Below are 25,667 nucleotides of genomic sequence, written 5' to 3' on the forward strand. Positions count from 1 at the left end.
ATGAAGCAAGTAGTTACATGAGCAAATGTATTTGTCAAAACTCATTAAAATGTAAACATAAAAAGATAAGCATTTTATTGTATGTAAATTACAGACTAATAAAACTGGTTAAAACATCTTAGTCATTTAGAACAAGATAAACTGGATTCACATTTTCTACTTTAAGATAAATTCTAAAATTAGCCAGGCTTAATGGTACAGGCTGGTCTCAAACTCCTGAGCTCAAGTGATCCTCCCACCTCAGCCTCTCAGCTTCCCAGAGTGCTAGGAGGCAGGCAGATCACAAGGTCAGGAGTTCAAGACCAGCCTGACCAACATGGTGAAACCCCGTCTCTACTGAAAATTCAAAAATTAGCTGGGCGTGGTGGCACACCCCTGTAATCCCAGCTACTCAGAAGGCTGAGGCAGGAGAATCGCTTGAATCTGGGAGGCGGAGGTTGCAGTGAGCTGGGATAGCGCCACTGCACTCCACCCTGGGCGACAGCAAGACTCCATCTCAAAAATAAATAAACAAGAGGAAAGGAGTCTTTTCAACAAATGAGGTAGGGACAATGGATATCCACAAGCAAAAAGAAAAACCTGGACCACTACTCTCCTATCATATACAAAAATTAATTCAAAAGAGATTGTAGACCTAAATGTTAAGAGCTAACCTATAAAACTCATAGGAGTTTTATGGGAGTTTCATAGGGGTGAATCTCTGTGGCCTTGTGTTAGGCAATGCTTTGTTTGATATGACATCAGGAGTGCAAGCAAGAAAAGAAAAAACAAACAGATAAATTGAACTTCATCAAAATGAAAAACCGTGTTACAAAGAACACCATCAAGCAAGTAAAAAGATAACCTATAGTCTGGGCACAGTGGCTCGCGTCTAAAATCTCAGCGCTTTGGGAAGGTGAGGCAGGCGGATCATTTGAGGTCAGGAGTTCAAGACCAGCCTGGCCAACATGGTGAAATTCCGTCTCTACTAAAAATACAAAAATGGGCCAGGCACAGTGGTGCACGCTTATAATCCCAGCCACTCTGGAGGCTGAAGTAGGGGGATCGCTTGAGCTCAGGAATTCGAGACCAGCCTGAGAAGCATGGAGAAGCTCCATTTCTACAAAAAATACAAAAATTAGCCTGGTGTGGTGGCGTATGCCTGTAGCCCTAGCTACTTGGAAGGGTGAGGCAGGAGAATTGCTTGAACTCAGGAAGCGAAGGTTGCTCCAGCCTGGGCGACAGAGTGAGACTTCATCTCAAAGCAAAACAAAAATACAAAAAACCACAATAACACTTCATAACCACAAGAATGGACAAAACCCAAACCAAAGACAGTATCGGTTATTTATAAGGACGTGGAGAAACTGGAACACTTGTACATTAGTGAAAGAAATACAAAACGATGCAGCTGCTTTGGAAAAGTTTGGCAGTTCCAACACAGCAATTCCTCTTCAGGAGAAATGAAAATCTAAGGCCACATGAAAAAAAAAATTTATTTATTTATTCTTTTGAGATAGAGTCTCACTCTTTCACTCAGGCTGGGGTGCAGTGGCGTGATCTCAGCTCACCGCAGCCTCCGCCTCCCGGGTTCAAGCGATTCAGATGCTCCTGCCTCAGTCTCCTGAATAGCTGGGATTACAGGTGCACGCTACCATGCCAGGGTAATTTTTGTATTTTTAGTAGAGATGGGATTTCACCATGTTGGCCAGGCTGGTCTCAAACTCCTGACCTCAAGTCATCTGCCCACCTCAGCCTCCCAGAGTGCTGGGATTATAGGCAAGAGCCACTGCTCCCAGCCTCATATGAAAATTTGTACATGAATGTCCACAGCAGCATTACTCATTACCAGAAAAAGGAAATAACCCAAATGTCCATCAACTGATGATAGGTAAAAGTGGTATATTTAGGCCAGGAGCAGTGGCTCACACCTATAATCCCAGCACTTTGGAAGGCTGAAGGAGGTGGATGACTTGAGGCCAGGAGTTCAAGACCAGCCTGGCCAACATGGCAAAGCCCTTTGTCTACTATGTTTGTTTGTTTTTTTTTTTTTTTTTTTTTGAGACGGAGTCTCACTCTGTCGCCCAGGCTGGAGTGCAGTGGTGCCATCTCGGCTCACTGTCAGTTCTGCCTCTCAGGTTCATGCCATTCTCCTGCCTCACCTCCTGAGTAACTGGTACTACAGGCGCCTGCCACCACACCTGGCTAATTTTTTGTATTTTTAGTAGAGACGGGGTTTCACTGTGTTAGCCAGGATGGTCTTGATCTCCTGACCTCGTGATCTGCCGACGTCGGCCTCCCCAGGTGCTGGGATTACAGGCGTGAGCCACCACGCTCAGCTATTCCTTTCTCTACTATTAATAAAACTACAAAAATCATCTGGGCATGGTAGTGCTTGCCTGTAATCCCAGTTACTCAGGAGGCTGAGGCAGGAGAATCACTTGAACCTAGGAGGTGGAGGTTGCAGTGAGTCGAGATCCCACTACCGCACTCCAGACTGGGCAACAGAGTGAGACTCTATCTCAAAAAAAGAAAAAGAAAAAAAAAAGTCGGGCATGGTGGTTCACGCCTGTAATCCCAGCATTTTGGGAGGCCGAGACGGGTGGATCACCTGAGGTCAGGAGTTCGAGACCAGCCTGGCCAACATGGTGAAACCCTGTCTCTACTAAAAATATAAAAATCAGCTGGGTGTGGTGGCAGGCCACTGTAATCCCAGCTACACAGGAGGACAAGGCAGGAGAATCGCTTGAACCTAGGAGGCAGAGGTTGCAGTGAGCCGAGATTACACCATTGTACTCCAGGCTGGGCAACAAGAGAGAAACTCCATCTCAAAAAAATAATAACAAAAACTTATCCTGGTGTAGTGGCAGACACCCATAATCCCAGCTACTTGGGAGACTGAGACACGAGAATCACTTAAACCTGGGAGGTGGAGGTTGCAGTGAGCCAAGATCACACCACTGCATTCCAGCCTGGGTGACAGAGCCAGACTCCGTCTCAAAAAAAAAAAAAAAAAAAAAAAAAAAGGTTGAAATACTATCACATGTCACAACATGGATGATCCTTGAGAACACAGGTGAAAGAAGCCAGTCACAAAAGGCTACACATAACATGATACTATTATAATGACATATTCAGAATAGGTAAATCTGTAGAGAAGAAAAATAAGATTCGTATGCCTAGGCTATATGGAGGAGGGGGAAAGAGGGGAGCGAAGGGGAGTAACTGCTAAAGGGTACAAAGTTTCTTTTGGTGGTGATTAAAAGGTACTAAAGTTGATTGTGGTGATGACTACACAACTCTAAGATTATACTAAAAATCATGAAACAGTATACTTTAAATGGATAAATTTCATGGTATGTGAATAATGTCTAAATAAAGCTATTTTTAAAAAATAAACAAATGTAAATGTGCAAAAGTAAACATGTAAGGATAAATTAAAAAATTGTAATGATCCCCTACAGATGACGGGATGAGGGAAGACACAGGTGGACAGGACTGGGATATAAGCAAGACTTCTCTGAATGCATCTTTGTTTTTTTGAGATAGGGTCTTGTTCTGCTACCCAGGCTGGAGTGCAGTGGCACAATAACAGCTCACTGCAGCCTCTACCTCCTGGGCTCAAGTGATCCTCCACCTCAGCCTCCTAAGGAGCTAGAACTACAGTTACATGCCACATGCTCAGCCAATTTTTAAATTTTTTTGTAGAGATGGGGTTTTGCTATGTTGTCCAGGCTAATCTCAAACTCCAGTGATCAAGCGATCCTCTCACTTCATCAGCCTCCCAAAATGTTAGGATTACAGGCATGCGGACATTAAGCCCAGCCTTCATGAATGGCATCTTTTTACATAATTTTCACTTTAAAAGCATACAAATAATTTGCAGATGAAAAAATAGCTATCTCTAAATATGAAAAACAAACTCGACTGGATTAACTACCTATTTATCACACTGTCGATGTAACACTTAGCAACTTTAGAAGTTAGTACTGTGGAATTAACAAGGATGTCACACTCTGAAAACTGGCACTTAAAGAATTACTGAAACAGATACTGAGAAAAACTAATACTCCAAAGACATCTCAAAATTTATTCTGTAGTCTAACAATTAGATAATAATAATTTTGAAGATACTGTATATACTCTGTATGAAAATGTAAATAAGCAGACCTCTAAGATGGTCCTTGATGATCTAACTCCTGTTTTCAGTCCCCTCCCATGCTGTACACCAGGGTCACTCTGTACACCAGGGTCACTCTGTATGACCAACAGTGTAGAACATAATTGATGATAGGCCACTATCAAGATTAGGTTGTAAAACACGCTGCAGCTTCTGTTTGGGACTGTTTCTCTGAACTATGCATTTTGGGAGAAGCCAGCTGCCACGTCATGACTAGGGGCTGTGAAGCCCACGTGGCCAACCAACAGTTTCGAATTTGAATGCACATCCTCTAGCCCCAGTTACCCCTTCGGATAACTGCAATCCTAGCCAACACTGTCAACAGCTTCATAAGAGACGAGACAGAAACCACTCAGCTAAGCTATTCCTGGATTTCTGACCCTCAGGAACTGTGTGAAATAAGAAATGTTTGTTTTAGTAGCTAAGCTTTGTGATAAATTGTTATGCAATATCATAATAGTTACTATTTTTAGTAACCAAAGCTTCAGTGTAAAAGAATAAGAGATAAACCATGAAGTCATAGTAAAAAGTAAAAATCTTACAATGTTAACTTGACTTGGAAATATTAATTTAAATTTCTGATTTTAAAAAGTTCTCTCTCTTCCTTTCTTCCTTTCTCGTCTCACTCTATTGCCCAGAGCTGGAGGGCAGTGGCACAATCTCGGCTCACCACAACCTCAACCTCCTGGGTTCAAGTGATTCTCCTGCCTCAGCCTCGCAAGTGGCAGGGACTACAGGTGCACACCACCACACCCAGCTAATTTTTGCATTTTTAGTAGAGACAGGGTTTCATCATGTGGGCCAAGACGCTCTTGAACTTCTGACCTCAAGTGATCTGCCCACCCCAGCCTCCCAAAGTGCTGGGATACAGGTGCCACTGCACCTGGCCTACAGTGGTATTTCCTAGTTTAGTCTGGAAAATGCCTAGAAGCAATACTGCAACAGTAATTAGCGCCAATGACCAGATAATGATTTTAAAATACTATTTCCCAGCAAAAAGAAATCAGGGTACCTTGGAGGGATAGCTAATCAAGGCAATAAAGTTTTGCAGGAGCCAACTTGAACGGGTTCCCATTCATCAAAGATGGGACAATGAGAGTAACAAAAAAGAATACATGATACAATGAATATATAAAAATCCATGCATTCATAATACTTTTTAAAACAGTAAGAATAAATAAATAAGAATGTTGGGAGAGAATACACCCTTTAAAAAAACAAAAGCAAAACTTTGTGGGCACTGTTGGGAAGTAACAAGGGCACCAACTCCTCACTCTGAAAATTGAAAACAATTAAGAATTTATCCTGTCTTTCTTGTACAAATTATTTCAGGATAACCAAATACTCCCAATTGAAAACAACAGTCCTTTACAGAATAATTCCAGCTAATAAACACAGAAGAAAGCTAGGAATTCAGAAATCACCCTTTACAAACCCCCAATTGCAGTGGTTTTCAGTGTATAGCCCTAGACCAGCGGCATTACTTGGGAGGTGGTTTTATAAATTGCAATAGAAATGCAAATTCTCAGCCTATGCCCCAAACCTACTGAATCAGAAAATCTGGAGATGGGATCAAGCAATCTATGTTTTTAGCAAGCTCTCCCCAAAGGTTTATACTGCACACCAAAATTTGAGTACCATAGCCCTAAAGAAAAAAATGTTAAGCATTAAATTAATAATGAATTAGATAAAAGATTAATTGAAAACTTACAATGGGGAGGTGGTGGGATAGGGGAGCAGGGTATTACCACTTGAGCTCTCAATCATTTCGTAATTAAAAGTAGGAAAAGATATTGTGTGCCTCCTGACATATGATACAACGCACACAGAACCATTTAGTATTTGTCTCCCCAACCCAAAATGAACTCAGATGTAATCAATGACATCCCAAGAAGAAAACAGAAAAATTGAGAATGCATGACATACCACAGAACAACTGGCTTCTGATACAAAGCAATAAGGGAAAAGGCAGGGGAACTACAAAGAGATACAATAAATGTAATCTATATTCAAAACAAACCAGCTGCAAGAATATATTCTTGACTCAATTAGGGTGATTTGACTATGTGTGGTTACCACTGAATTTCTTTCTTTCTATCTATCTATCTATCTATCTATCTATCTATCTATCTATCTACCTATCTATCTGTTTATTTTTCATTTATTTTTATTTTTTGAGATGGAGTCTTGCTCTGTCGCCCAGGCTGGAATGCAGTGGTGCCATCTGGGCTCACTGCAAGCTCCGCCTCCCGGGTTCACGCCATTCTCCTGCCTCAGCCTCCCAAGTGGTTGGGACTACAGGCACCCGCCACCAGGCCCAGATAATTTTTTGTATTTTTAGTAGAGATGGGGTTTCACTGTGTTAGCCAGGATGGTCTTTTTTTTTTTTTTTTTTTTTTTTTTGAGACGGAGTTTTGCTGTTATTGCCCAGGTTGGAGTGCATTGGCTTGATCTCGGCTCACCGCAACGTCCGCCTCCCGGGTTCAAGTGATTCTCCTGCCTCAGCCTCCTGAATAGCTGGGATTACAGGCATGCGCCAACACGCCCAGCTAATTTTTGTATTTTTAGTAGAAACAGGGTTTCTGCATGTTAGTCAGGCTGGTCTCGAACTCCCGACCTCAGGTGATCCACCCGCCTCGGCCTCCCAAAGTGCTGGGATTACAGGCGTGAGCCACCACGCCCGGCCAAATTACTATTTATTTTATAAAATGGGATAACAGCACTATGGGTACCAAAGAAAAATTCCTGTTTTAAAAAAGATACACATTGAGGATGTAGGAATTAAATGACATGATGTCTGAGATTTGTTTTAAATACTTCAACAAAGGGAAAAAAAAGTACAAAGGAAGTCAGTTAAACAAGTCAGTTAATGGTGCCATCTTGGCTCATGGCAACCTCTGCCTCCCGGGTTCAAGCAATTCTCCTGCCTCAGCCTCCCGAGAAGCTAGGATTACAGATGCGTACCACCACGCTAGGCTAATTTTTGTATTTTTAGTAGAGACGGGGTTTCACCATGTTGGCCAGGATGGTCTCGAACTCCTAACTTCATGATCCACCCACCTCAGCCTCCTAAAGTGCTGGGATTACAGGCATAAGCCACTGTGCCCACCCTCTGAGTATATCATTTCTATTAAAAAGACAGCACCTCCATAAAGTTAGAATGTGACTCTCCCATCAGAGAGCCAAACTGTCATGCTTGCTCTTACTACAGTAATCTTTTATATTTTAACGACAACAAAAAGTTCCCATTGCATTGTTTTAAGTAATCACTGAAAACAGCTACACCTTCTAGTGATACATGAACACCTTAACATTACATTAAAACGGTAGCAAAAAAAAAAAAAAAAAAAAAAAATCCACTTTCTTCTCAGAATTTTTACAGGCCCTGAAAATAAGATTAAACTCTATAATCTGATTACATTATTTCAGGCAGAGTTCTTTCAACAGATTCATATGTTCTAAGGCAAAAAAGAAAAAAAATAGCATACTGAGAAAACGAAAATTAAGATTTTTAGTTAACATCCATGAAATCATGCCGAGACAGGCGGATCATGAGGTCAGGAGATCGAGACCATCCTGGCTAACCCAGTGAAACCCCGTCTCTACTAAAAAATACAAAAAAATTAGCCAGGCGTGGTGGCGGGCGCCTGTAGTCCCAGCTACGTGGGAGGCTGAGGCAGGAGAATGGCGTGAACCCGGGAGGCGGAGCTTGCAGTGAGCTGAGATCCGGCTACTGCACTCCAGCCTGGGCGAGGCAGCAAGACTCCGTCTCAAAAAAAAAAAAAAAAAAGAAAAAAAAAAAAATTCCATGAAATCACAATTACATCAAACATTGAGAAAATCGGCTGGGTGCAGGCACTTTGGGAAGTGGAGCCAAGCTGATAGCTTGAGCCCATGAGTTTGAGACCAGCCTGGGCGACATGGCAAAACCCATCTCTACAAAAAATAGAAAAATTAGCTAGGTGTGGTGGTGCGCACCTGTACTCCCTGCTATCCAGGGGACTGAGAGGGAAGGATCGCTTGAGCCCAGGAGGTCAAGGCTGCACTGAGCCATGATAGCACCACTGCACTCCAGCCTCAGCAACAAAGCGAGATCCTGTATGCAAAAAAATAAAATAAATAATTAAAACACAAACACACATGGCCGGGCGCGGTGGCTCAAGCCTGTAATCCCAGCACTTTGGGAGGCCGAGACGGGCGGATCACTAGGTCAGGAGATCGAGACCATCCTGGCGAACACGGCGAAACCCCGTCTCTACTAAAAAATACAAAAAACTAGCCGGGCGAGGCGGCGGGCGCCTGTAGTCCCAGCTACTCGGGAGGCTGAGGCAGGAGAATGGCGTAAACCCGGGGGGCGGAGCTTGCAGTGAGCTGAGATCCGGCCACTGCACTCCAGCCCGGGCGACAGAGCCAGACTCCGTCTCAAAAAAAAAACAAAAAAACAAAAAAAAACACAAACACACACACACACACACACACACAAAACACCCAAAAAACACATTGAGGAAATCTTAATTCAGGAAAAATGAAAACTTTATGTCAGAAAGGCAATTACTGGGCACTGAGAAATATGTTTTCTGTATAAATTATTCTACTTTCTGTAGTTTCTCAACTGATAGAAATTAACCATTCTAAATTAACTGATTGGCAAAAACGAAACCCTTTAGCATTTTCCAACATTAAAAGAACTCTTTTCTCTTTTTTTTTTTTTTTGGATGGAGTCTCGCTCTGTCACCCAGGCACGCACCACTACACCCAGCTAATTTTTGTATTTTTAGTACAGACAGGTTTTCACCATGTTGGCCAGGATGGTTTCGTACTCCTGACCTCAACTGATCTGCCCACCTCGGCATCCCAGAGTGTTGGGCTTATAGGTGTGAGCCACCACGCCTGGCCAAAAGATTTCCTTTTAAGAAAAATGGGGGATTTTTTCTATGAAGGCTCTTTAACCACACAAGCACAAAATACTAGTTTATGCAACTAGATTATACAACAACTCCCTCATTTTAATGTAGAAACATCCATCTTTTTTTTTCTTTTTGAGGCAGGGTTTTGCTCTTTCACCCAGGCTGGAGCCCAGTGGTTCAGTCACAGTTCCCTGCAGCCTGGACATTCTGGGTTCAATTGATCCTCCCACCTCAGTCTCCCAAGTAGCTAGGACTCGAGGAACACACCATTACGGCTGGCTAAGATCTCTATTTTTTTTTTTTGTAGGGACGGGTTTTTGCCATGTTGCCCAGGCTGGTCTTAAAACTCCCGGGTCATGCGATCTGCCCACCTCAGCCTCTCAAAGTGCTGGAATTACACGCGGAGCCACCAAGCCTGGCCAAAACAACCTTCTAATAGGATTTCAACATTGGTTGAAGTTAGTTGCCCCTCTGCTTCAAAAGAAATTCTAGCTTTGGGGAAATAACCGTAGGTATATATAAAGCAAGGTTAGCAATCTAGTAAATTAATGTAGCGAACCCTCTTCTTCAAATTTAAGTTCAGATTTAAATCAGATTTCAGATTAAAAAGCTTTGGAATTACTTTTTTTTTTTTTTTTTTTTTTTGAGCTAGGGTCTCACTAAATTGCCCACATTGCTCTCAAACTCATGGGCTCAAGTCTTCCTCCAGCTGGGATATCAGGCATGGAGCTACTGTGTCCAGCCAATTAGTCTGTTTTTTTGTTTGTTTGTTTGTTTTGAGATGGAGTCTCACTCTGTTGCCCAGGCTGAAGTGCAGTGGCACGATCTTGGCTCACTGCAACCCCTGCCTCCCAGGTTCAAGAAATTCTTCTACCTCATCCCCGCCTAGCAGCTGGGATTACGGGCAGCGGGCGCCACCGTGTCCAGCTAATTTTTGTATTTTAGTAGAGATGGGGTTTCACCATGCTGGCCAGGCTGGTCTCAAACTCCTGACCTCAGGTGATCCACCCGCCTTGCCTCGGCGCTGGGATTACAGGCATGAGCCACCGCGCCCGGCCAGTATTTATTTTTGAGACGCGGTCTCACTCTGTCGCCCAGGCTGGACGGCAGTGGCGCAGTCACAGCTCACTGCAGCCTCTACTTCCTGGGCTCAAGTGATCTTCTTGCCTTAGTCCCCCAAATAGCGGGGGCTACAGGCATATGCCATCATGCCCAGCTAATTTTTTTGAATTTTAGTAGAGACAAGGTCTCTGTTGTCCAGGCTGATCTTGAACTCCTGAGCTTAAGCAACCCTCCTACCTTGGCCTCCCAAAATGCTAAAATTACAGGTGTGAGACATCATACCTGGCCTCCAATTACTCTTTTTGAAGAGGATACTATACAATCACAATTGATGGGCATCTCTCCTCTCCTGTTTTTGTTTGTAAAATCCATGTGAATATCTATGTAATGTTGTTCATCAAAAGCCAAAGCATAGCCTCATCAAAAAGTCAGAGCTAAACTACAACTATTTATTCATTATAAACTTAGTTACTCAATTCATGCAGCATGCAAACTACAAGCAAACACAGGCAGGATTATTCTCACCTTTACCTGCTCTATATGTCTTGGCTTGATTCACTGGCATGGGCGTCATAGGTATTGGGTACAAAGGCTTGAGAGAATAAAAAAAAAAATTAACATTAGGCTCCTATGATAATAACAAGGTATTCTGTCACTCTTAGTTTTATATTGCTAGAGAGCTAGGCATGAGAAGGTTTCCTGATTTTCTCTATTAGTCATTTAAAAATTAGATCATACCCACAGCTAAAAGGAACAAACCCCAAACTAAAGTAAATCTAAACCATCTTTTTCACAGAAAACATTCTCAGATTTAGGTCCTTATACTTAATATCACATTGAATCTCTGCATGCCTCTCTGTTTCAAATGCCTATGCATAACCATCACACCCTCAAGTCACTGAAAACCTAAGAGTGCTTGGTGTCAGATACAAACAATTAGGGAGGCTAAGTGAACATCAAATTCTATGACTTACTTGCACGCCTGGGCTCACTGGGACTGGATACATCATATTTGGTGCAAAACAAACAGGCTGAGTATAAACTGGAGTTGGCTGTTGATGACCCACCATAGATGGGCTAGGTTGTGCTTGAGGCCGAGGTGAAGTTGGGGTAGTAGAAGGCTTTGGCTACAAAAACAACAATAAATTCAATTATTTCAAGGTAATAAATGAACTATTATTGCAATTTAAAGACTGATTTTCCCAATCTGTCTAATTTTACTTGCTTTAACTATTTTCCTTTTATTAAAAACAAAAACATAGCACATCAATTTTCACATTTCAATAAAAGAAAAAACGTTTCAGTAGAAACTTAAAACTTTGCCAATTAAAAAATATTAAAAACAGTGGCAGTGATTTTTAAGAAACTGATGGAAGTGTTTTTAAAAATTAAAAATAGATATACCTTATGATCTCAGTAGAATAATAATAGCAGTCATCTCTTGGTATCTGTGGGGGATTGGTTACAGTACACTACGAAGATACCAAAGTCTTAGAATGCTCAAGTCCCCTATATAAAATTGTGAAGTATTCGCATACAACCTATGCATATCCTCCTATATACTTTACGTCATCTCTAGATTACTTATAATACCTAAAACAAAGTAAATGCTTTACTGTATCATTTTGGAATAAAGACAAGGAAAAGTCTGCATGTGTTCAGTACAGATTATCCTAACTATATTTTTGATCCATGGTTGGTTGAATCCAGGATGCAAAACCCTCAGGTGCAGAGGACATATTTATAAACCTGATAGCCTAGCTAGCCACCCATTGTCAAATTCTGGGTCAGAGAAATTCAAAGATTTGCCCAAGATCACATCTAACTGATGACAAAACAAAGACCTTTTTTTAATGTCTAAAAAGTATTCACTAATGGCCATGTAAGAAAAAGAAAGAAGGTTGTTTTAGCATACTAAAACAAAATTCAGATGACAGGTATGGAAGAAGGACTACTAATTTTTCTTTTTAGGGGACTAAATAACCTCAAAGAAAGTAATAAACCTACCTGAGAGAAGGAACGTGGGTTGAACTCCTTTGCATTAGGATTCAATGTTGATTTCCTAACTTGCCTAAAAAAAAAAAAAAGGCCAGTGAAATCTACATGGACTTTATGTTGTTCTAAAATCTTCCATACCTGACAATTTAAAAAAAACTGCTAGGCCGGGCGCGGTGGCTCAAGCCTGTAATCCCAGCACTTTGGGAGGCCGAGACGGGCGGATCACAAGGTCAGGAGATTGAGGCCATCCTGGCTAACATGGTGAAACCCCGTCTCTACTAAAAATACAAAAAACTAGCCGAGCGTGGTGGTGGCGCCTGTAGTCCCAGCTACTCGGGAGGCTGAGGCAGGAGAATGGCGTGAACCCGGGAGCCAGAGCTTGCAGTGAGCCGAGATCGCACCACTGCACTCCAACCTGGGCGACAGGGCGAGACTCCGTCTCAAGAAAAAAAAAGAAACACTGCTAAACATAGATTTAAACTGTTCTCACTAGAAGATCACTAATCCTCTTTATTGAAACATACGCACTTATATTGCCAATTCCTTAATCCCTTAAAGAATATAGTCATAAAAGAACAATTTTTTAAAAATCTGAGTAATATACAACTGCTCCTCTCAAAGGCAATCAAAAAATACTTTATTTTCTCCTTCAGAGTCCCACTCTGTTGCTCAGGCTGGAGCGCAGCAGTGCAATCTTGGCTCACTGTAACCTCTGCCTCCCCAGTTCAAGCAATTCACCTACCTGAGTCTCCTGAGTAGCTGAGATTACAGGCGACTGCCACCACACCCAGCTAATTTTTTTTTTTTTTTTTTTTTTTTTCCCCAGTAGAGATGGGGTTTCACCATCTTGGCCAGGCTGACCTTAAGTGATCTGCCTGAGTCAGCCTCCCAAAGTGCTGGGATTACAGGCGTGAGCCACCACGCCTGGCCAATCAACAAACACTTGAGCTGAAAAGACAGTAGCTACTTATAAAATATCCTTAAAAGCACTTCTTAACATACCAGTATTCTTTTATTATTATTACTTTTTGAGACAGAGTCTCGCTCTGTCACCCAGGCTGGAGTGCAGTGGCATGATCTCGGCTCACTGCAGCCTCCACCTTCCGGGTTCAAGCAATTCTCCTGCCTCAGCCTCCTGAGTAGCTGGGATTATAGGCACCTACCACCATGACTGGCTAATTTTTGTATTTTTAGTAGAGACAGGGTTTCACCATGTTGGCCAGGCTGGTCTTCAACTCCTAACCTCAAGTAATCTACCTGCTTCGGCCTCCCAGAGTGCTGGGATTATAGGTGTGAGCCACCAGTCAACATACCAATATTCTAGCATGAAGTAATTTTTATGTGAGAAGATATTATCTACATAACATACCTGCAGAAAATCATGGCTCTAAAAAAAATTTGCCTCAAATCAAGAATAAGCAGTCCCCAATTTATCAATAAGCTACATTCCAAAACTTTAGCTTTAACTGGATTGTTTGGTACCCAGAACACCTAAGTCAATGGTAGTTAAGTTCTGAGGTTAGCCCCTGAAAGTCCATTTAACAAATATATGGAATGTGCAGAATTAAGTCTATTTTAACAAATCTAAACATTAACTAAAACACTGTTTCTGATGAAAAATATTTTGAATTCCAAGTAGAAGCATCGCATGCTTCTCTCCTTGACAGTGGCAGTTTTTCATCCTAGCAGCACAGTGAGGGTGACTAATGAGTGGAATCCAGTAAAGATAGGTCTCCTGAACTGATAATTTTTCAACTCCTGTTCATTTACAGAAAAACTTTTCTTAATTTATGCCTTGTTTTTCTAGCCCTGGGGTGCAAAAAAGGGGAAGAACAAGAGTAGCACAGGGTGCAATAACCTAATTTACTTAAGATGTCATTTGTTTGGACTAGCTGTTTGTAAACTAAGGGCAATGTATGAAGCAGTCTAAAAGTCCAGATGGATTCTTCACAGTTGGAAGGACCTAAATGCCTTTAAAAAAAAAAAAAAAAAATTAACTGAGTAACAGGATGGTCTAAGTTCCAGGTTTACTCACTCAGCTGCGTCTTTCTTCTCTTCCTTATCATCTTTCTCTTGTTTACATGCTGGACTGGAAGTCTGAACCCCTTGGGAAGTGACCTCAGGTCCCCTCTTGTGCTCCGTGTTACTAAGTATTGAAGGGGAAATGCTGGGGCTATTCGGCTTGCTGCTGCCACTGGTACAGTTGCTGCTGCTATTTTCAGTGAAAGAATCCTTAGCACTTGGTTCAATTTTGTCTTTGATCAAATCTCTTGATTTTTCTGCCTCTCTATTTTTGTTTAGTAGTTGATCCATAGATTCAGAAGTAGAACTTGGCTGTAACTAAATAAAGGAAACAATTATACTTAAATATCTTAAATAACTTTAGTAATCCATTTTTGCCATGAGCACAAGCAAAGTAATATTAACTATATGCATGAAATGTTTTGAATAAGGCTTTTTTCATACTTTAAGAGTAATGCTTTTACTATAAAGTAACAATAACAGAATACCTATATAGCACAACCACAGTTACCAAAGCACTCAAATGTCTTAGCCTCTAAAGTTCAATATTTACTGAATGCCTACCACATGTCAGAAATTGTGCTTGCTGGGTGAGAAAAATATGAAAAAATTTCTATCCTCCTATACTTGTCATCTAAATAAGATCAGACACTTCACAACAAAATGAGTAAATGCTAAGAGATTCTATAGAAAAAACAACCTATAAAAAAGAAAGGTTTCTTAATGGAAGTTTCAGCTAGTCTAAGGTGTGAAAGAAGTTTAGGAGAGGTGTTTGGGATGGAGAATAGTCTAAGTAAAAGGAGGAATATGTTTAAAAATCCAAAGAAAAGAGAGAAGATGGCTCTATCACATAAAAGAATAGCACCAATGGGGGCTGGGCGCAGTGGCTCATGCCTGTAATCCCAGCACTTTGGGAGGCTGAGGCAGGCAGATCACGAGGTCAGGAGATCGAGACCATCCTGGCTAACACGGTGAAACCCCGTCTCTACTAAAAATACAAAAATTAGCCGGGCATGGCGGCGGACGCCTGTAGTCCCAGCTATTCGGGAGGCTGAGGTAGGAGAATGGTGTGAGCATGGGAGGCAGAGCTTGCAGTGAGCCGAGATCACGCCACTGCACTCCAGACTGGGTGACAGAACGAGACTCCGTCTCGGAAAAAAAAAAAAAAAGTAAAAGGATAGCACCAATGACCCAGGCACAGTGGCTCATCACTGTAATTCCAGCACTTTGGGAGGCTGAGGCAAGCAGACTGCTTGAGCTCAGGAGTTCAAGACCAGCCTGAGCAACATAGTGATACCCTGTTCTCATTAAAAAATAATAATGATAATAAAATAAAATAAATAACAAAAATAAAGAAGTAAAGCAAAGCACCAATGGCTGGACCAAGGGTGGGACACACATGTACAAGTGAGTCAGAAAATGATAGACTTGCCAAAAGGAATATGACAATAAAGGAACTTAAAAGCTATGTTCAGGGCTGTGTGCAGTGGCTAACACCTATAATCCTAGCATTTTGGGAAGCCACGGTAGGTGGAAACACTTGAGGTCAGGAGTTTCAGACCAGCCTGGCCAACATGGTGAAACTCTGTCTCTACTAAAGATAAAAAAAAAATTAGCCAGGCATGGTGGCGCACACGTGTAAATCCCAGCTACTTGGCTGACGTATGAGAATCGCTTGAACCCAGGAGGCAGAGGTTGCAGTGAGCCAAGATCACACCACTGCACTCCAGCCTGGGTGACAGAGCAAGACTCCATCTAAAAATTTAAAAAAAAAAAAAAAAAAAATTAAAATTAAAAAGCTATGTTTTAGGACTTTGGCTTTTAATTCTCAAGGCAAATGGGAAGTCAATGAGGAATTTTAAGTAGGGTAGAGTACTGGGCAGATTTATAGTTCAGAAAGATTAACACAGCAGCTTTGTGCGAAATGAACTGGAGGGAAGCAAATTAGGATGTGGAGGTACCATCATGGAGGCTGGACTAAGAACTGGGCCTAGTGGGCTTGGAAGGTCATAAGTAGATGAATTCAGAATGAGACCTGACTGTACATATTGGTCAGTTAGACATTCTAAACCCCTAAGTAAAAAAAGAGACGGCAGGGGAGAGGAGACAGAGCGTGGTGGCCAAACAGAACCCTCCAGTGATCATCCCCCACAAGGAGCACCAAATTGAACAACTATCCACACAAGAAAGCACCTTCATAAGAACCAAAAATTAGGTAAGCGATCACAGTACCTGGTTTTGACATCCTATCAAGGAAAAAGGCACCGAGGAAGATAAGGAAGATGGTCTTGAACTGCCCCCGCAACACCCCTGCCATTCCCCCAAAATGCAGTGTGGGGTGGAGAAAGAATCTGTGTGCTCGCGGGACAGAGAGAGAAATGACTGGGATTTTGCATTGAAACTCAGTGCTGCCCTGTCATAGTGGAAAGCAGCACAGGACAGAATTCAGCCAGCACCCACAGAGGGAGTATTTAGACCAGCCCTAGTCAGAGGGGAATTGTCCATCCCAGTGATGAGAATCTGAATTTCGGGCTGGGCGCTGTGGCCTGTAATCCCAGCACTTTGGAAAGCCGAGGCGGACGGATCACCTGAGGTCAGGAGTTTGAGACCAGCTTGACCAACATGGAGAAACCTCATCTCTACTAAAAAACAAAAAAATTAGCCCGGGGTGGTAGCACATGCCTATAATCCCAGCTACTCGGAAGGCTGAGGCAGGAGAATTGTTTGAACCCAGGAGGTGGAGGCTGTGGTGAGCTGAGATCGCGTCATTGCACTCCAGCCTGGGCAGTAAGAGCGAAACTCTGCCAAAAAAAACAAAGAATCTGAATTTTGGTAAGCCCCACCACTATGAGTAAAGGGCTCTGGGGTCTTAAATAAACTTGAAAGGACCGCTATTCCTGGACAAGTCATGGTACTGTGCTGGGCTCAAAGCCAGTGGACTTGGGGTACATGTGACCCACTGAGACACCAGCTAGGGTGGCCAAGGGAGTGCTTGTGCCAGCCCTCCCCCAACTCCAGGTACCAGAGCTCACAGTTCTTAGCTCTGAGAGGAGAGGGAAGTGTAGGGAGGACTTTGTCTAGAAATGTGGATACTAGTTCAGCCACAGTAAAATAAAGCACCAAGCATAGTTCTGAAGCCTCGACTCTAGGCCATAGCTCCCAGATGACATTTCTAGACATATCCTGGGCCACAAGGGAACCCATTGCCTTGAAGGAAGATACCTAGTCCCGGTAGGATTCACCACCAGCTGACTAAAGAGCCCTTGTGCCTTGAATAAAAAACAAGGTGCCATGTCATATTGTGCCAGCTTCAGATATGACCCAGCACATTCCCAGCTGTGGTGGCCATGGGGAGACACACCTGCTTGAGGTGAGAGAAGAGTAAAAAGGACTTTATCTTGCAAGTGGGTGCCCACTCAGCCCCAGTAAAATAAAGCAGATTCCTAAAGCTCCCGATCCCAGGCCCTGGCTCCTGGGCGGCATTTCTAGATGCACCCTGGGCCAGAAGGGAACCTGCTGCACTGAAAGTAAAGACCCAGTCCTTGCAGGATTCTTCACCGGCTGACTAAAGCACCCTTGGGCCTTGAATTAACAACAGCAGTGGCCAGAAAATAGCTGCCACAGGCCTTGGGAGAGACCCAGTACAGTTCCAGTGATGGTGGCCAAAGCAGTGCTTGTGTCATCCTTCCCCCAACTCCAGGCAGCTCAGCACAAAGAGAGACTCCATTTGTTTGGAGAAATGTAAGGGAAGAGGACAAGAGACTGCCTGGTAATACAGGGAATTCTCCCAGATCTTCCCCAAGACTACCAAGGTGATACCTCTACAGAGTCACAGTATTACTAGGCCTGGGGTGCCCTCTAATGCATGTATGGCTGCAGTGAACAAAGACTTAGATGACAACACTTAATTCCCTTTGAATATTTGAAAAACCTTCTCAAGAAGAATGGGGGCCAGACACAGTGGCTCACGCCTGTAATCCCAGCACTTTGGGAGGCCGAGGTGGGCAGATCATGAGGTTAGGAGTTCGAGACCAGCCTAACCAACATGGTGAAACTCTGTCTCTACTAAAAATACAAAAATTAGCCAGGCGTGGTGGCACGTGACTGTAACCCCAGCTTCTAAGGAGGCTGAGGCAGAAGAATCGCTTGAACCCAGGAGGCGGATGTTGCGGTGAGCAATGATTGTGCTCTGCACGCCAGCCTGGGCGACAGAGTGAGACACTGTCTCAAAAAAAGAAAAAAAAATGGGTACAAACAAAACCAGACTACAAAGAATAGAATACCCAACTCTTCAATGACCAGACACTGATGAACATCCACAAGCAACAAGGCCATTCAAGAAAACATGACCCCACCAAATGAACTAAAAATAAAGGGCACCAGTGACCAATTCCCAAGTGGTAAGAAATATGTCAACTTTCTGACAGAATTCAAACTGGATGCTTTAAGAAAGTTCAACAAAATCCAAGATAATACAGAGAACAAATTCAGAATCCTGTAAATTTTAAAAACAGACTGCAATAGTTATTAATAAAAAGAATCAACCAGAAATCCCAAAGTGGAAAAATTCAATTGACAAACTGAAAAATGCATCAGAGTCTCTCAATAGCAGAAATGTATCAAGCAGAAGAAAACATTAGTGAGCTTGAATTCAGGCTATCTGAAAATAAACCACCAAGCTGGGCGTGATGACTCACGCTTATAATCCTAGCACTTTGGGAGGCCAAGGCAGGAGGATCACCCTAAGGTCAGGAGTTCAAGACCAGCCTGGCAAACATGGCAAAACCCCGTCTCTACTAAAAATACAAAAAGTAGCTGGGCATGGTAGCACATGCCTGTAATCCCAGCTACTCAGGAGGCTGAGGCAGGAGAATTGCTTGAACCTGGGAGTCGGAGGTTGTAGTGAGCCAAGATGGCACTGCTGAGATGGCACCACTATACTCCAGCCTGGTGACAGAGCATGACTGTCTCAAAAAAAAAAAAAGAAGTTCTTCAATCTGAAAGAAAAGGATGTTAACAAGCAATAAGAAATCACCCGAAGGTGCAAAAACTGACTGGTAACAATAAGTACACAGAAAAATACAGAATATTCTAACACTGTAATTGTATATAAACTACTATTCATATTTTAAGCAGGAAGAATAAAAGATGAACCTTTCAAAAATAAGAACTACAATTTTTTTTTTCTGAGATGGAGTCTCGCTCTGTCGCCCGGGCTGGAGGGAAGTGGTGCAATATCGGCTCACTGCAACCTCTGCCTCCCAGGTTCAAGCAATTCTCCTGCCTCAGCCTCCTGAGTAGCTAGGATTACAGGTGCATATAAACCACACCTGGCTAATTTTCGTATTTTTAGTAGAGATGGGGTTTCGCCACGTTGGTCGGTTGGTCAGGCTGGTCTCAAAACTCCTGACCTCATGATCCACCCGCCTCGGCCTTTCAAAGTGCTGGGATTATAGTTGTGAGTCACTACGCCTGTGTGTTTTTTTTTTTTTTTTTTTTTAAAAAGACAGTCTTGCTCTGTCGCCCAGAGTGGAGTGCAGTGGTGCACTCTCGGCTCACTGCAACTTCTGCCTCCTGGGTTCAAGTGATTCTCCTGCCTCAGCCTCCTAAGTAGCTGGGATTATAGGCACCCGCCACCATGCCCAGCTAATTTTTCTATTTTTAGTAGAGAGGGGGTTTTGCCATATTGGCCAGGCTGGTCTCGAACTCCTGACCTTAGGTGATCTGCCCACCTCAGCCTCCCAAAGTGCTGGGATTACATGTGTGAGCCACTGCCCATGGCCTATAACTACAGTTTTTTAAAGACATAGTATAATAAATGTATAAATAAAAACAACAAAAGTTAAAAAGCGGACAGACTAAGTTGAAGTGTAGAGTTTTTATTAGTTTTCTCTTTGCTTGCTTGTTTTTGCAATCAGTTTTAAGTTGTTATTGGTTTAAAATAATGCGTTATAAAATGTTATTTGTAACCCTCATGGTGATCTTTTTTTTTCTTTTTGAGACAGAGTCTCGCTCTGTCGCCTAGACTGGGGTGCAGTGGCACAATCTTGGCTCACTGCAACCTCCGCCTCCCGGGTTCAAGCAATTCTCCTGCCTCAGTCTCCTGAGTAGTTGGGATTACAGGCGTGCACCACCACACCTGGCTAATTTTTGTATTTTTAGTAGAGACAGGGTTTCCCCATGTTAGCCAGGCTGGTCTCGAACTCCTGACCTCTTGATCCACCCACCTCGGCCTCCCAAAGTGCTGGGATTACAGTTGTGAGCCACCGCACCTGGCTGTCATGGTGATCTTAAATCAAAAACACCAACAACAGATACACAAAAAATATAAAGCAGGAAATTAAAACATACCACCAGAGAAAATCACTTTCAAAACAAGGAAGGGAGGGAGGGGAAAAAAGGAGGGAAGAGGAAGTAAAAAAGAAGGGTGAAAGGAGGAAGTAGGATTACAAAACAACCAGATAGTAAGTTGTAGTAGTTGAGTCCTTACTCATCAGTAACAACATTGAATGTAAATTGACTAAACTCTCCAATCAAAGGACATACAGTGGTTAAATGGATTTTTAAAAAAAGGCTGGGTGCGGTGGCTCACGCCTGTAATCCCAGGACTTTGGGTGGCAGAGGCAGGCGGATCACCTGAGGTTAGGAGTTCAAGAACAGCCTGGCCAACATAATGAAACCCCACCTCTATTGAAAATACAAAAAAGTTAGCTGGGTGTGGTGGCAGGCGCCTGTAATCCCAGCTACTTGGGGAGACTGAGGCAGGAGAATCGCTTGAACCCAGGAGGCGAAGGTTGCAGTGAGCCGAGATCGCGCCATTGCCCTCCAGCCTGGGCAACAGCGAGTCTGTCTCCAAAAAAAAAAAAAGAAACCCAATGAACCATTGCCTACAAGAAACACACTTTACCTATGAAATCACGCATAGACTAAAATTGAAGAGTTGGAAAAAGATATTCCATGCAAATGGAAACCAGAAAAGAGCAGGAGTAGCTATGCTTAGATAAAATAGACTTCAAGACAAAGTCTACAAAAAAAGACAAAGAAGATCATTGTATAATGATAAAGGGATCAATTCAGCAAGAGATTATAACAAGTATAAATATATATGCAACCAATACTGGAGCATCCAGATATATAAAGCAAATATTACTAGAGCAAAAAAGAGAAACAGACCTCAGTAACGGTCAGAAACTTCAACACTCCACTCTCAGCACTGGAAAAATCATTCAGACAGAAAATCAACAAAGAAACATTAGACCTAATTTGCTTCATAGACCAAATAGGTCCAATACATATTTACAGAACACCGTGTCCAACAGCTATAGAATACACATTCTTCTCCTCAACATATGGATCATTCTCAAAGATAAACCACATATTAAGCTACAAAACAAGTCTAAAGATTTGACCTGGCACAGCGGCTCATGTCTGTAATCCTAGCACCTTGGGAGGCCAAAATGGGTAGACTGTTTGAACTCAGGAGTTCGAGACAACCCTGGGACACATGGCAATGCCCCATCTCTACAAAAAAAAAAAATCCAAAAATATCAGCCATGTGTGGTGGCACGTGCCTGTAGTCCCAGCTACTTGGAAGGCTAAGGTGGGAGGACTGCTTGAGCCAAGAAGGTGTAGGCTGCAGGTGAGCCAAGATCGTAACATGTACTTCAGCCTGGGTAACTGAGGGAGACTCTGTTACAAACAAACAAACAAATAAAAATTTTAAAAAGTTGAAATCATATCAACTATCTTCTCCGATCACAATAAAATAACACTAGATAGGCCAGGCACGGTGGCTCATGCCTGTAATTCCAGCACTTTGGGAGGCCAAGGTGGGTGGATCACCTGAGGTCAGGAGTTCGAGACCACCCTGACCAACATGGTGCAATCCCCTCTCTACTAAAAATACAAAAAAAATTAGCCGGGAGTGGTCGTACGCGCCTGTAATCCCAGCGACAAGGATGGTTCAACATATGCAAATCAATAAACTTGGTACATCTTAACAGAATAAAAGACAAAGACCAAAAAATATATATATTATTTATATAAGACATAAATATATATAAATATATATTATGATATAAATATATAATTTATATCACATAAAAAGCAACATCCCCTTTATGATTAAAACCCTCAGCTGGGTGTGGTGGCTCACGCCTGTAATCCCAGCACTTTGGGAGGCTAAGACGGGCAGATCATGAGGTCAGGAGATCAAGACCATCCTGGCTAACAGGGTGAAACCCCATCTCTACTAAAAATACAAAAAATTAGCCAGGCACGTTGGAGGGCACCTGTAGTCCCAGCTACTCAGGAGGCTGAGGCAGGAGAACGGAGTGAACCCAGGGGGCAGAGCTTGTAGTAAGCCAAGATTATGCCACTGCACTCCAGCTGGGTGACAGAGCGAGATTCTGCCTCAAAAACAAAAACAAAAACAAAAAAACCCTCAAAGAACTGGGTATAGAAGAAATATGCCTCAACAAAATAAAAGCCATATATAACAGACCCGTAACTAGTACCATACTGAACAGGGAAAAACTAAATGGCTTTCCTCTAAGATCTGGAGGAAGAGAAGGATGCCCACTTTCACCACTGTTATTCAACATAATACTGGAAGTCCTAACTAGAGCAATCAGACAAAAGAAATAAAAAGCATCCACACTGGAATGGAATAAGTCAAATTATCCTTGTTTGCAGATAATATGACCTTACATTTGGAAAAACATAGACTCCAAAAAAGAAAAACCTATTATAACTGACAAATTCAGTAAAGTTGCAGGATACAAAAATCAACATACAAAAATCAGGAGCATTTTTATATTTAACAGCAAACAATCTGAAAAAAATTTTAAAAGCAGTCCCATTTACAATAGCTACAAATATAATAAAATACCTAGGAATAAACTTAACCAAATGAGTAAAAGATCTCTACAATGAAAACTTTAAAACATTGAAATTGAAGATGACACAGAGAAAACATGGAGATTCCATGTTTACGGATTAGAAGAATTAGTATTGCTAAAACGTTCACAATACTCAAAGCAATCTACAGATTCAGTGCAATCCCATCAAAATACCAATGACATTCCTCACAGAAGTAGAAAAAATAATTCCAAAATGTGCAGGGAACCACAAAAGACACAGAATAGCAAAAGCTATACTGAGCAAAATGAACAAAACTGGAGGAATCATTATCTGACTTCAAATTATTACAACGAAAATGGCATGGTACTGGCATAAAAAAAGATATACAGGCCGGGCGCGGTGGCTCACGCCTGTAATCCCTGCACTTTGGGAGGCCGAGGCGGGCGGATCACGAGGTCAGGAGATCGAGACCATCCTGGCTAACACGGTGAAACCCCGTCTCTACTAAAAATACAAAAAATTAGCCGGGCGCGGTGGCGGGCGCCTGTAGTCCCAGCTACTCGGGAGGCTGAGGCAGAAGAATGGCGCGAACCTGGGAGGCAGAGCTTGCAGTGAGCCGAGATGGTGCCACTGCACTCCAGCCTGGGCGACAGAGTGAAGACTCCGCCTCAAAAAAAAAAAAAAAGATACACAGATCAATGGAACAGAATAGAGAACTCAGAAATAAATCCATACGTCTAAGTGAACTCATTTCCCACAAAGACGCCATGAACATACACTGGGGAAAGGACAGTCTCTTCAATAAATGGTGCTGGGAAAACTGGATATCCACATGCAGAAGAATGAAATTAGACCCCTGCGTCCCACCATATTAAAAAAAATCAAATCAAAATGGATTAAAGATTTAAATCTAAGACCTCAAACTATGAAACTACTAAAAAACATTAAACTCCCAGAGACATTGCTCTGGGCAAAGATTTCTTGAGGAATACCCCAAAAGTATAGACAACCAAAGCAAAGATGGACAAATGGGATCACATCAAGTTAAAAAGCTTCTGCACAGCAAAAGAAATCATCAACAAAGTGAAGAGACAACCCACAGAATGGGAGAAAACATTTGCAAACTACTTATCTGACAAGGGATTAATAACCAGAATATAAAAGGCGCTCAAGCAACTCAATAGGGAAAATTTTAATAAATTAAAAATGGGCAAAAGACCTGAATAGACATTTCTCAAAAGAAGACATACAGGCCGGGCGCAGTGTCTCACACCTGTAATCCCAGCACTTTGGGAGGCTGAGGCAGGTAAATCACCTGAGGTTAGGAGTTCGAGACCAGCCTGGCCAACATGGAGAAACCCTGTCTCTACTAAATCTTACACAAATAAAGCTATCTGTAGCCTGCATATGGCTCACAAGGGAATGAACAACAAACACACAAGGTATTCCTATTTCTGCCTCAATGAAGGACTACAGATATTTGTGAACAAATGCAGTCTGGGGCTATGAGCAGGTCATGAAGTTAGTTCTAATGAATCACTGATTGAACAGTGAGGCATACACTATGCATTAGTTACTATTCAAAGCACTGCTAGAAGCTTAAACACCAGATAGCCAGGCCTGTTATTTACTAGACACGTGAGTTTGGGCAAATTACTTAACTTTTCTTTGCCCAAGCCGCCTAATACACACAGTGCAGATACAAACAGAACTTGCTTGAAAGAAATGTTAGACAATAAAAGATTTAACATACAAGCACGAAGAACAGCATCTGGTATGCAATAAAACATGAGAATAACATTATATTATCTGAAGAGAACAATTAGAAAGTTCACTATTTTTTTAAAATTATAATTTAAGTTCTGGCATACATTTTTTTTCCCCACTCTCTTTTTTTTTGAGACAGATTCTCACTCTTTAACCCAGTAATGCAACCTCGGATCACTGCAACCTCCACCTCCCGGATTCAAGTGATTCTGCTGCCTTAGCCTCCTGAGTAGCTGAGATTACAGGCATGTGTCACCATGCCCGGCTAATTTTTATATTTTTAGTAGAGACAGGGTTTTGCCATGTTAGCTAGGCTGGTCTCAAACTCCTGACCTCAAGTGATCCACCTGCCTCGGCCTCCCAAAGTATTGGGATTACAGGCATGAGCCACCATGCCCGGCCCACTCTCATTTTTTAAAAACTATTTCTTTTCTTCTTGGTATGCCCCTACGGATCAAGGAGTTATTAGTAAGAGGCTAAATAATACATTTGGTTATTCAGGCTCCTAAAAGTAATAAGACTAAAACTCCTAAAGAGATAAGACTTTTTATGTTGCTCCTTCTTGGAATTTAAGTCAAGCATTAATGAAGGTTTACAGACAGTTGTGATGATAGCTAAAATGTTTTCTGCTAACTGAAAAAGTATAGCCTTTTAAAATACAGTAACTCTAATCAAGACAGTATGGTACTGTTATAAGGATAAGACATAGAGATTCAGTGAAGGACAAATCAGAGTCCGGTAATAAACTTTCACATTTGTAGTCAACAGACTTCCAACAAGCATGTGAAGATAATTCAATGAAGGAAAGAATAGTCTTCTTTTTTTTTGAGATGGAGTCTCACTCTGTCGCCCAGGCTCGAGTGCATGATCTCAGCTCACTGCAACCTCTA

The 25,667-nt window shown here is 42.2% G+C and overlaps 1 protein-coding gene and 2 long non-coding RNA genes across 52 annotated transcripts in view; 1 reads left to right on the forward strand and 2 right to left on the reverse strand.

Annotated features, from left to right (window-relative positions):
- Nucleotides 1-25,667, reverse strand: part of ATXN2 (ataxin 2) — a 151,754-nt gene that overhangs the window by 28,186 nt on the left and 97,901 nt on the right. For 32 of the 50 annotated variants that reach the window (XM_077955132.1, XM_077955120.1, XM_077955125.1 and 29 more), the window contains 4 exons: nucleotides 14,162-14,466; nucleotides 12,136-12,199; nucleotides 11,103-11,255; nucleotides 10,654-10,720 (listed from right to left, as the gene is read on the reverse strand). In XM_077955132.1, the coding sequence (XP_077811258.1) occupies nucleotides 10,654-10,720; nucleotides 11,103-11,255; nucleotides 12,136-12,199; nucleotides 14,162-14,466 (589 nt within the window). The remainder of the gene's footprint in view (nucleotides 1-10,653; nucleotides 10,721-11,102; nucleotides 11,256-12,135; nucleotides 12,200-14,161; nucleotides 14,467-25,667) is intronic. The other 18 variants (XM_077955140.1, XM_077955134.1, XM_077955121.1 and 15 more) reach the window with 1 other exon arrangement.
- Nucleotides 183-3,013, forward strand: LOC144333090 (uncharacterized). The gene is made up of 2 exons (XR_013401446.1): nucleotides 183-1,682; nucleotides 2,664-3,013. It is a non-coding gene; the product is annotated as an uncharacterized LOC144333090 (long non-coding RNA).
- On the reverse strand, nucleotides 6,536-8,613 carry LOC144333086 (uncharacterized). Its single transcript, XR_013401442.1, has 3 exons — nucleotides 8,400-8,613; nucleotides 7,220-7,922; nucleotides 6,536-6,794 (listed from the first exon to the last, which is right to left on the reverse strand). It is a non-coding gene; the product is annotated as an uncharacterized LOC144333086 (long non-coding RNA).

This window comes from Macaca mulatta, chromosome 11 (assembly GCF_049350105.2).
Source record: "Macaca mulatta isolate MMU2019108-1 chromosome 11, T2T-MMU8v2.0, whole genome shotgun sequence".
NCBI classification, from domain to species: domain Eukaryota; kingdom Metazoa; phylum Chordata; class Mammalia; order Primates; family Cercopithecidae; genus Macaca; species Macaca mulatta.